Raw genomic sequence first — 12500 nt, 5'->3', positions numbered from 1 at the left:
ATGGGGAGGATTTGAGGGGAACGGGGAAAGGGGGGCTGTTGGATGGAGTGACAGGGGTTCTCTGTGTCAGCGTTCACAGTTTAACCCTTTCACCGCCAAGCTGGCATTTATGCACAGGCGGTGGTAGAGGACCCATGTCACTGGAAGGTGACCATTCATTGGTCTGTTATCCATGAACCTACTGCTCTTAATGTTAGGGGGTAGGATAGGCCATATTTTCTTTCCATCGTAGGGGAAATCCCCAGCTATTCGTAGCCACTGTCTTTTCTGTGTTTATATAACAAAGGAATTTTGTACTCTAAACTGACTGGCGGTGAAAGGGTTCATCTCCTCGAACGGTAGGAGGTATGTGGGGAGCAGTTAACTATTATCTAGACACTCTGCGTGCATGTCTATCCATTTATCGGCATGCGGGGCGGTTTTTGTCTGTCTGTTTGCCCTCATATTGCCGAGAAATGTTGCGAATGCTTTCATTTCTGAAATCTGTTGAGCTCTCCTCTGTGGAACAGCCAAAGAGTTCAGTAGCTTTAAACCTTTTGATTCAGCTGCAGCCTAGAACATGGAGTAATTTTATAGGTTGTTTGGGGATGCCCTGTTCCTTCATCTTGTAGTTATGAATGGAACTTTACGCCATGTTTCACATAACGTCATTCATCCTTAAAATGTCATAAATGACTGAGAAATTTTTGGATTTAAAATAATTATTATTGCGGGTTTTTTGTGTGTTTTTTGTTTTTTGTGTTTTTTTGTTTGTTTTTTTAATTGGTTTCTTGTTCAAACACTTCATCTTGTAGCTTGTGAAAATGAAACAAATAAAAGTAAGAGAGCAGACGAAAGAAGGAAGGGAGAAATAAAACGGAAGGAAGAAGAGCTGGGGAAGTGAAAGAGCTGAGAACGAAATTAGGATGGACGGAAAGAAGGAAAGGAGGAAGAAGGAATGAGAGATAAAAAGAGAGAAGGGGGGGTTAAGGAAAGGAAGGAAGGAAAGGAAAAAGTAAGGAAGGAAAGGGGAAAATGACGCACGCTTATTGTTCCCAGTGGATCCAGCTCGCATCTGAACACGATAACCCGATAACCCCTGCAGTGATCTGATTGTTTGAACTTAGTCCTCCCTGTGTGTAGTGACCTTCACCTTCACCTTCACCTCTCCCGTAGTCTGGGTTCAGACCGTTGGGGCACCGCTGCTGACCTGGCCACCACCCCTCTCCACTCTTCACGGTTTTCTGATTTCCTCAGGGCGTCACCGAGCGTCAAGCCTGTCCACCCCCGGATGTTGTCTTCCCATCTCTTCTTCTGCCGTCCTCTCCTTCTGCCTCCTTGTACGGTGCCTTGCAGGAACGTTTTGGCAAGACCAGATGATCGGGAGATGTGTCCATACCACCTAAGTTTGCGTTTTTTCACTATGGACAGAAGGTCTTCGTAGGGTCCAATACTTTGCTTGATTCTGTTCTTCACTTCCGTGTTAGTGATGTGGTCTCTGTAGGAGATGCCAAGTAGTCTACGAAAGCATCTCATCTCGACAGCTTGGATTCTTCTCTCGATGTCTGCAGTCAGGGTCCAAGTCTCGCAGGCGTAGAGCAATATTGATATAACCAGGGAACGCATCAGTCTGATTTTTGAGAAAAAAAAAAAAAAAAAAAAAAAAAAAATCAGTGTGTAGTGAATCTATTCCATAAATAAAAGAAAACAAGATTGGAACTCTATAAATATGGCATACAGTTTAAACTATTTTATATCCTGGAAGATCCTGGCGCATGCTTCTTTCGGTATATCGTACTTGCTACCATAACTTCTCCTTTATCTTTGTCGAAGTGTAGGAATGAATGGTGCAGCGTCAGACAGCGTGAGAGATGACAGTTTCACACTGCTTACCGCTGCCATGACCCTCCACGGTCGCCGTATGGACACTGCATGGGGGAACGCAGCGCCACAAGCCTCCATCAATTACGACTGTATTTACATCGCCTAAACTCTCTGACATTCGGTAGTTGCTTCCCTGAGTGCAAATAAACATTGATTTGCGATCGTTTTGACGTCCGATGGGAAAACCAGCTGAACATCCATCCAGTGTAATCTTATTCAAACAAACTGTCAACAAGGCAACTCGACGAAGTTTCTCGTAAGGCTTGAGATGGATTTTGAAGTTGCCTGGGCAATAAATACATGAAATTAGTTTTGGAATTTAGGTCAGCGTTTGATTCCATTTCGTTTTAACGAAAACTAACATACATAAAAAAAAAATAAGTGTTCGACTTAAGTGAAATGGGAAGAAAAGGGTTGTAGTTGTTCAGAATTAGAATTAATTCAACTGATCGAATGTTGGGCAGATTTGTGAGAGATAAACTCCCAAGAGGGTCGTCAATCCCATGCGGCATCCATCCTCCGATAACATCCGCACAGCAGATTCAGTGACTGTTTGAATGGACTCCATGGATGTGATGCTATCCGCAGACTGGGCCACAGGGGGCCAGCAGGATCAACAATGCACTGACATTTTGACATTTATGTTTAAAATATGTCATCTCCGCTCGCCTCCACACTGCTTTTTTGTATGTATGTATGTGTGTGTGTGTGTGTGTGTGTGTGTGTGTGTGTGTGTGTGTGTGTGTGTGTGTGTGTGTGTGTGTGAAGTCAAGTCAAAAATGATCTTTATTCATGGTGTGTGTGTGTGTGTGTGTGTGTGTGTGTGTGTGTGTGTGTGTGAAGTCAAGTCAAAAATGATCTTTATTCATGGTGTGTGTGTGTGTGTGTGTGTGTGTGTGTGTGTGTGTGTGTGTGTGTGTGTGAAGTCAAGTCAAAAATGATCTTTATTCATGGTGTGTGTGTGTGTGTGTGTGTGTGTGTGTGTGTGTGTGTGTGTGAAGTCAAGTCAAAAATGATCTTTATTCATGGTGTGTGTGTGTGTGTGTGTGTGTGTGTGTGTGTGTGTGTGTGTGTGTGTGTGTGAAGTCAAGTCGAAAATGATCTTCATTCATGGTGTGTGTGTGTGTGTGTGTGTGTGTGTGTGTGTGTGTGTGTGTGTGTGTGTGTGTTGTTGTTGTTGTTGTTGTTGTTGTTGTTGTTGTTGTTTTAAATGAATCAGTCTTGACATCGCTTACTTAAGGGTTTGTCGCCTCAGCACCATCCACACGACCATTGCAGAATGGTTCAGTGTTCCAGAATCTGAACGCAGAAAGGAACGAGATGATGACAGTGAGGAAACTGAGAACAAAAGGTGTAACGTCCGAACGAACGAACGAACGAACGAATGACGTCGACTTCAAGAGGGGAAGGAGGGATCAGTAAAGACAAGCCCAGAACGACCCCCCCCCCCCCCCAACCCTCTTTCGTTATTAGTTTGATGGGCGTAATAGCCGAGTGCACTTTCAATTTGAAGGTCCCGGGTTCGAATCTCGGTAATGGCACCTGGTGGGTAAAGGTGGAGATTTTTCCGATCTCCCACGTCAACATATGTGCAGACCTGCTTGGGCCTGTGTATACGCAAGCAGAAGATCAAATGTGCACGTTAAAGATCCTGTAATCCATGTCAGCGTTCGGTGGGTTATGGAAACAACAACATAATCACATCCACGCCCCTGAAAACGGAAAACTGCCTACATGGCTTGGTAAAAACGGTCACACACGCAATAGCCCGCTCGTGTACATACGGGTGAACGTGGGAGTTGCAGCCCAAGAACGAAGAAGAAGAAGAAGGTCATTCGATAGCTTGATTCGATCCGTAGAAAGAGGCTAATTTCCAACAAGGGAGAGGAGGGGCGGGGGTCAATCTTGACAAGCCACAGATGACCCCAGTGCATTGGGGTCTGGCGCAGAAGGACTCCGGGGCAAGAATCAGTAGGGTGCAGTCTGAGGCTGCTAAACCAGCGATGCACCACTTCAGTCACTGTCATTTTTTTGTTCCGTCGCCATTCTGGAAGACAGGATATTGTGGGATCCATCATTAGGGGAATTAGTATCAATGGTATCATCATCATCATCATCATCTTTATCATCATCATCAAACCCGTTATCGCGGTTATGAGGGTCTATAATGACAGGGGCTGTTGTTTGGACCGGAACACCGGATGAGAGGATGTCAGTTTTCCAAAGTGTTGTGATTACCCCATGCAACGTTGGAGTTTTACCTCGAGATCAAGTCTGGCAAGCCCATATTAACCGTGGGGTCTATGCAGACTAGTCTGGAACGACCTCAGTTGTAGTAAACTTTAAACTGTAAACTGTGTTCCCTCAATTGGATGTACGCCCTCCCCCTCCCCCACTCTCCAAATCCCATCCCCCGTAATGGACATGGGGCTCATTGCAGGCTAGCTGGAAATGACCTCCATGGGTAAAATTGGCCCAGCGGAATCAATACAGGGTATCCAGGTAGAACTAGTTGTTCCACGTTTGCTTCCGGTAAGTTATAATGGGGAGGAGGTGGTGAGGGAAGTGGGGTGAGTCAGTCAAACTCTTGACTGTTGGCCGCCGTTCTTTCTCTGTCTCTGGACCTTGCAACTGGAATGAACTTCCTCTTTCGCTTCGTCAAGTCTCCACACTCAGCTCTTTCAAGTCTGGCCTTAAAACCCACCTCTTCCCAAAATAGCCTCCCTTCCCTGCCTCTTTCTTGTCTTCAGTTTCTCCAGTTTTAGAGATGCATGCGTGTGAATGACTGGTGCGAAAGCGCTTTGATTTGTCTCTGCACAAGATTCAGCGCTATATAAATACCATTATTATTCTTATTATTATTAGTTCAGGCTAGCCCCAAAAGAACCCTCTTCGTTTTTTAATCAGCTCCAGTAAACACTATTAAGGGGGGGGGGGGTAATTTCTATCTAAGAGGTGTGTGTGGGGGGGGGGGATGATCTTTACTAGCCAATATTGACCCCGTGGCTAGCCGAAAATGGCCCCCGGCCGAAAAACCAGCAGGGGTGGTGGTAATTTTAGGCTGTTACACCGGTCTTCAGAGGATCTTGTATCAGCGTGTAGTTTTACACACCTCTGAATGCAGGAGGGGAATTTCGATTCCAGATGGTCCGTGTCTTTGGCTGGCTGTATGTATGTCTGTACATCTGGCTGTCAGTCCAGCCGGCTGGGTCCTCTTTGGCTAAGAAGGCGAATGCCTGTGGGTTTTGTTGTTCTTGTTGTTGCTACTGTTTTGTTTAATTTAACTCTCTCCATACGAACGGCGAAAGAGACGACGTTAACAGAGTTTCAGCCCAATAACCATTATCAAAATATTGCAAGCGGAAGGCTCTTATACTGAAGAGGTGAATGTTGACAAAGAATACCACAATTCTGACGACGGAAGCTAAAGGTTGGGTCATTCAGACACCCACTGGACAAACGAGGGGTCTGTGTAGAGGAGAAGAGAGGACTGGCCGTATTGAGTGAGTTAACCTGCGGTACACTTACTGCCTGTGATGTGGAGCTTCTTTTCGTCTTTTTTTGTCTTTTTTCTTTATTTTTTTGTGTGCACAATTTGGATCTGCTTAGGGAGACATTGGGGGTGGGTGGGGACGTTCTGGTTTGCTTTGTTTGTCTTTTTTTGTTTGTTTGTTGTTATTTGTTGTTTTTTCTTGTCTTTCTTTTGTTTTTGTTTGTACTGTTTTGTTCTTTTTATAATGAGGGGAGGATGTGGTGTTTTTCGAAGCAGTGTTGGTTGGTAACCGGGGCGAAATGTGAACAGAAAAAGGAAAAACAAATATAAAAAAGAAAACGACAGAAAAAGAAAACAAGGAAAAGGGGGGAAAGAAAAAGATGAAGTCCGAAGAAGAGAGAGTTCAGGGGGGTCAGAGGAAAAGAAATAAGGGGGAGGGGTGGATGGGGTGGTGGGAGGGCAGGGGGTGGGGGGAGACAGAACGAAAGATAGAAAGAAAGAAATGAGGAATAAAGAAAGAAAGAAAGTGATAAAGAGTGTAGGGAGGAAGAAAATGATGTCTGCCTGGAATCGAAGAAAAAGAAGTAAAAAAACAACAAAATCCACAACAAACAAAATCAAAAACAAAAAAAAAAAAAAAAAATAAACAAACACACACACACACACACACACACACACACACACACACACACACACACACACACACACACACACACACACACACACACACACACACACACAAACAAACAAACAAACAAACAAAAAACGAATGCGCGTCCACATTAATTCTTAGAATTGACCCAGCTCAAATTTGTCACCCGCTTGCTACATGAGGTGGCTTTTAGGCAAATTTGTTTTGATTAAGCAAACGGAAGTTGGCAAGACACGGCAAGGCAATGCGTGGCAAGGAATTTATTTCATGTACCCACTGGTTTAAAGGTGATGTGATGTGGATGATGTAGAATTGCCAGATAAATGGTCTCCACCAAGAATGATAAGAGGTTCGATGAATGCCTCGAACAAGGTAGGAACAATCGACAGAGAATGATAAAGCGTATGATGATGATCATGATGATGATGATGATGATGACGGTGATGATGATAATGACAGCAAAGATGGTGATTAAATGTTTGACACAAGGGAAACGGCGATGAAAGAGACAAAAAAAAAAAAAAAAAGGAGAATCAGGAGCAGTAGCATTATCATCGTCTTCAATACCAACTTACATAATCATAAACATGAGCGTCATCATCACTGTCATCATCGCCACCACCACCACCACCACCACCACCGCCACCATCATCATCGTCGTCGTCATTATTATTACCACCATCACTTCCATCATCATAATATTCAAGTTCTGTTATCATAAACATTGCCTTCATCATCATCGTCGTCGTCGTCGTCGTCATCGTCATCGTCGTCGTCATCATCATCATCATCATCATCATCATCATCATCATCATCATTTCAACATGATGCTGTTCGTGTTGTCCATCATCTGTTACCATAAACATTGCCTTCATCATCATCATCATCGTCGTCGTCGTCGTCATCGTCGCCGTCATCATCATCATCATCATCATCATCATCATCATCATTTCAACATGATGCTGTTCGTGTTGTCCATCATCAGGACTGCCCATGTTAGCCCACGTTTCTTTCGCAAGCTCACGCTCTCTAGCAGTTCCACGCTGTTTCGCACGTTGTGTGAAAGCGTGGGAGGTCCCCTCACATTTCCTTGCATTTCTCGAGAGATGAGAGAGACATATGATGACAAGACAAGACAAGACAAATTCTTTATTTCGAGGATAATAGATAAGCACTGGTGTGTTGTTGTTTTTTACATCCAGTCCCCGCCCTGAATAGGGTCTACACTACACAATATTTAATAAAATGAAAGCATGGTGTTAGTAGAGATACACAACAGAGGACAAAAAAGTATGCATAAATCAAAACAAAACAATAACCACACATACACACACACACACACACACACACACACACACACACACACACACACACACACACACACACACACACATGACATACAGGCACTAGCATGGTGTTAGCAAAATGCATAGGGGGAAAAAAATGAACAAAATCAAAGAAACAAACACACAAAACACACACCGCATTACACATCAGAATGGGGAATAGAGGGTGAGGAAGGTTCTGTCAACCATACACATTTGACAAACAGTATCAATAAAATGAACGATTTACATCACACATTATGGCATAAGGTGGGAAAGGCAATGTTTTTTTAAGGTGGTTGGGCAATGGTGTTGTTTGATTGTTTCTGGGAGTGAGTTCCATAGGGTGGCGCCTGAGTAAACCAGACAGGATTAAAGATGAAAGAGAAAGAGCTGGACGACAACTAGCATGATCACGATAATTATGTTGACGTTAGTGAAGACGCCTTTTTCTTCTTCTTCTTCTTCTTTACCCTGTTGATTTTATTAATTGATAGCAAAACAACATCAACAACAACAACAAATATTTACCACTTCCAAACTCTTGAGTCTGCATCAGAATAGATGATCACATGATTAGCAAAATTAGACTTTCTTTCAAATGCTGGCGGTTTACACACTGACAAAAATTAAGGACAATGAAGGTTTTAAATAATATATTACATTTTTCTTGATTAGCTATATTACAATTGCAAATATAATCTGTTTCATGTTTATAACTATTTTGTATTTAATTTGATCAAAGAGAACAGTAAAATGATGGGAAAACATTTTTTTTTGCGAGAAGGGAAATATAGTTCATGTTTATAATTTGAGTTGAATATGATTAAAGAAAACAGTAAAATAATGGAAAAATAGGCTGTTTTTCTATGAAGGGAAATTTAGTTCAAGGTTAACGAAACGCAATTTTCTTGAGGCGCAGCCTATTGATTTCATTCCTTTAAAATATAAGCTCTGCTCGCCTGGCTCTTATTGACAATGTAGGGTCGTATTATTCGCACCTTCTTTTTCTTTTCTATATATAATTGTATATATATATATATATATATATATATAGAGAGAGAGAGAGAGAGAGAGAGAGAGAGAGATTTCTAAAATTCTCAGTGTTGCAAACGTTGCCACCTCTGCAAGTGGGTTGCAGAAAGTAAACGCGTATGTTTCATGTATGCCGAAATGTGTGTGTGTGTGTGTGTGTGTGTTTGTGCGAGCACACAATTCTGTGTGTGTGTGTGAGCGCACAATTCTTTGCTGCGTAAAATGGTGGCTTTTCTTCTTTTTTTTTCCGTGGGATGTTTTTGGTGGTGGTGGTGTTTTTTAAATGCAAATTATATTTTACCATTTTAAATATATAATTATTATTAGATATATAAGAAGGAAAGGAAGAAACAAATAATTATATGTATATGTATTTTCACGACACACAACAAAACTGGAAGATATAATTGCAGGCACATTTTAATGATAATACATTCAGGACAAAATGGTACTTTCAAGCATTTTAAAGTGGTTTCCAAAATTTTATTTTTAACTGAACCAAAAACACACACCCTTTTTTATACAATGCAAAGAAAAAGGTTAAAGGGAAGTGTTAAAGTACACGTTAGATAACAGATAGCTGCGGTCATTAAAAATGGCTCCACGGTTATGAACTCAATCAGTAATATGACACAAGACGCGTTACATACAGTGTGTTTTTGGCTTTTTCTTGAATATACATACCGTTAAGAAACGGCCCAAAATTACTGTAAAAATCATAATATATAACAAGAAGGATTAGACTTCGCAAAAATTATGGAATTTAGGTTCTTTTGATCTTGGTACATATCCTTTTTTAACTACTAGACTAAAATTAAGTATAAGATTTTATGTGAATTCTTCAAGCAATGTTTAACTATTATTATATATCACGGATATAATAAGTTTTTTTTGTTTTTTTTTCTATAATAAAATTAGTGAATTATTAGTAACTGGCGTTAAAAGATTTTTTTGGTGATTTAAAAAATCATTTTTATCAAGGACATCGCAATTTCTGTAAGTTATTACATTATCTCCCTTATAAGAGAATAACTTACGCTGGCACTCTTTTTATCTGAGGAGTGTATCCTTCTTTACCTAGAGTCACTTAATGTCATGGACCAAAGTTACTGCTAATAGTCTCTCTTTTTTTCTCATTCTGTCCGCATGCATGTGTACAGTTCAGTTCAGTTCAGGTCAGGTCACTTACACAAGGAGGCGTCACTGCGGTCAAATCCATATACGCTAAACCACACCAGAATCAGAATACCTTTATTATCTCGCAGAGAAATTAAGTGTGGTGAAGTCTGTGATACATACAAATTATAAGCAAAACGGTAAAAATTGACAAACAACATATACATAACAAAATAACACTCAACTCAGTCATAGCAAAGCAAGTCCGATAACTTTCCATCATTTAAAGCACACACATACACGCACGCACGCACACCCCCGCCCGTATGCAAGCACCCATGCACACTTATTGTATATACACATGATCAGATTAATATAATGGTAAAATCAATATAAATTGATACTGATCTGTAAAACATTCAACCAAATTTTAAACAAACATGGCATGGGAGCATTAACCACAGGCATCTTAACATCAGTTAAAACACACACACACACACACACACACACACACACACACACAAAATCATCACTAAGATCAGCATCCCCATAGTAAAATTAAACATCTCAGCAAAAAAAATCAAATTCAGAAATCGAAAATCAGTATCACAGTAACATTAAAATCCATATAATACAAACAATTGAACTTCTTATTTATTAAAAAAAATAAAATAAAATAAAATAAATTTTTAAAAAGCAAGCTCTCTTCCAATCCCCCCCCCCTCTCTCTCTCTCTCTTCATTGCATTCATACACACACACTGATGGAGGCACTCACGCATACGCAGCATGCGCACGCCACACACACACACACACACACACACACACACACACACACACCCCACAATTTAGATACAGCCTATTCGGCACAACGCTTTAAATCATAAAGCGGTCAAATTCATTTGTTTAGCAAAGTAACTGAAATCAGGGATAAATCTGTTTTTAGTTCTAAGAGTTTTGTAGCGTGTTCCAGATGGTAAAAAGTTGATAGTGTTTACTGAGTCCGTGGCTGCTGTCGTTTGAGATCACCAGCGGCATAACCTAACGCACTTTGTCAGGCCTTGAGACAATACAGATACACTTACACGCAACATTGTTCTGTTTTAGAACTTGTTTCTTCAAGATGTCAATTCATGATTTGCAATGAATATGATGCTTCCATTTACGTTGTTTGTTGTTTTTTTTCCCCGGAGGGCTAGCTGAAAAAGCATTGTTTGCTTATTCTGCTTTCCGAAGAAATGATGATTGCAGTTTCGCCAACAACAAAGTGAAAGCTGCATCATCAATGGTAGCGAAGACGTCAACTGTGATGACACAGGATTTTCTTTTCCTTTTTTATTTTATTTTTTTAACTCGTGCGCGCGTGTGTGTTTTGGGGTGCAGGGTGTCTCTGTGTGTTCATATTTGTGAGAAGGTGTGCGATTGCGTGAATTTGTGGGATAGTAGCCCAGTAGCCCACGAAGATCCGCATCGCATTGGTCACTATCTTCCAACTCATCATCATACCCCCCCCCCCCCCCCCCGCCCCCCCAACCACCCACCACCACAACAATCAGAACGCTTCTAACAACACCAGCAATGTGTGCACATTACCTGAATCAATTTACGTCCTTCATCACCAGAACATTTTAACACTCTGTGATGAAACAACAACAACAACAACAACAACAACAAATCGTCCTTTTATCAAAATCAGTAGCAGCGACATCATCATCATCACTGTTGCTATCCTTTTTTTTTTTTTTTAAAGATCATCGTTCTTATACTATAATCAGTACCAATAACATCATCATCATCACCATGGTGGTTATCCTAATCGTCACAACTACCATCTTCTTCTTTTTTTTTTTCCAGACGGCTGCACTGCCCGCGGAACACGATCCACCTGAACCTCTTCGGGTCGTTCATTCTGAGGGCCTCCATCTCCTTCATGAAGGAGAACCTGCTGGTGGAGGGTCTGGGCTTCCCGTCTGACGTCATCGAGACCCCTGATGGTGGCGTCGCCTTCAAGGAGAACGTGTCGGTATGTTGGCTGCTCACTGTATGATGGAGTCTCCCGTCGGACCGACGGATGAGTAGGCAGGCAGGCTTATCTGTCGGTGTGTGTCCTCATATGGGAGAAGAGGCCGATTCTGGATGCGCAGCACTTCCCACAGGTGTTGCAAGGGAAAACATCTCCAGACGTTGAGCCCTGCTTCAGACGGGCGCAATAGCCGAGTGGTTAAAGCGTTGGACTGTCAATCTGAGGGTCCCGGGTTCGAATCACGGTGACGGCGCTTTGTGTGTAAAGGGTGGAGATTTTTACGATCTCCCAGGTCAACATATGTGCAGACCTGCTAGTGCCTGAACCCCCTTCGTGTGTATATGCAAGCAGAAGATCAAATACGCACGTTAAAGATCCTGTAATCCATGTCAGCGTTGGGTGGGTTATGGAAACAAGAACATACCCTGCATGCACACCCCCGAAAACGGAGTATGGCTGCCTACATGGCGGGGTAAAAACGGTCATACACGTAAAGGCCCACTCGTGTGTATACGAGTGAACGTGGGAGTTGCAGCCCACGAACGCAGAAGAAGAAGAAGAGCCCTGCTTCCTTCGCCCACGCTTCTCCTTAATGGCCAGCGTTCCCTTGTTTTGAAGCGTCTCTACGCCACGAGAGGGCTGTATGATAGCAACAAGAAGGGAGGATGGTTTTTGTTTGTTTGTTTGTCGTTGTTTTTTCCCCCAGCTTACTCGTTATGTTGTTACTGATCAGTCTGGGAGTTTTCAGTTCATAAATTATTAACTCTTGCATTTGTTTGTTTGTTTTTCATTGTTTTTTGTTTGTTTGTTTTTTGGCGATTTTCATTTCTTACCCATACATTCAAATGGGTCGTCTGTCCGATCCGGGAAAGTCAGGGGAGCTAATTTGCAGTACTGAGTTCAAAATTTTTTTTTGTTTATTTATTTATCCATTTATTATTTGATTATTTGTTTGTTTATTTCTTGAGGGGGGCGGGGCGGCGAGGCCGGGGGT

The 12500-nt window shown here is 41.9% G+C and overlaps 1 protein-coding gene across 2 annotated transcripts in view; it reads left to right on the top strand.

Moving 5' to 3' along the window:
- LOC143294043 (secretin receptor-like) overlaps positions 1–12500 on the top strand; it is an 88100-nt gene that overhangs the window by 42140 nt on the left and 33460 nt on the right. For both annotated transcript variants that reach the window (XM_076605457.1, XM_076605456.1), the window contains exon 6: positions 11338–11506. In XM_076605457.1, the coding sequence (XP_076461572.1) occupies positions 11338–11506 (169 nt within the window). The remainder of the gene's footprint in view (positions 1–11337; positions 11507–12500) is intronic.

This window comes from Babylonia areolata, chromosome 19, assembly GCF_041734735.1.
Source record: "Babylonia areolata isolate BAREFJ2019XMU chromosome 19, ASM4173473v1, whole genome shotgun sequence".
Classification (NCBI taxonomy): Eukaryota; Metazoa; Mollusca; class Gastropoda; order Neogastropoda; family Buccinidae; genus Babylonia; species Babylonia areolata.
This window is presented reverse-complemented; position numbering and strand designations above follow the sequence as displayed.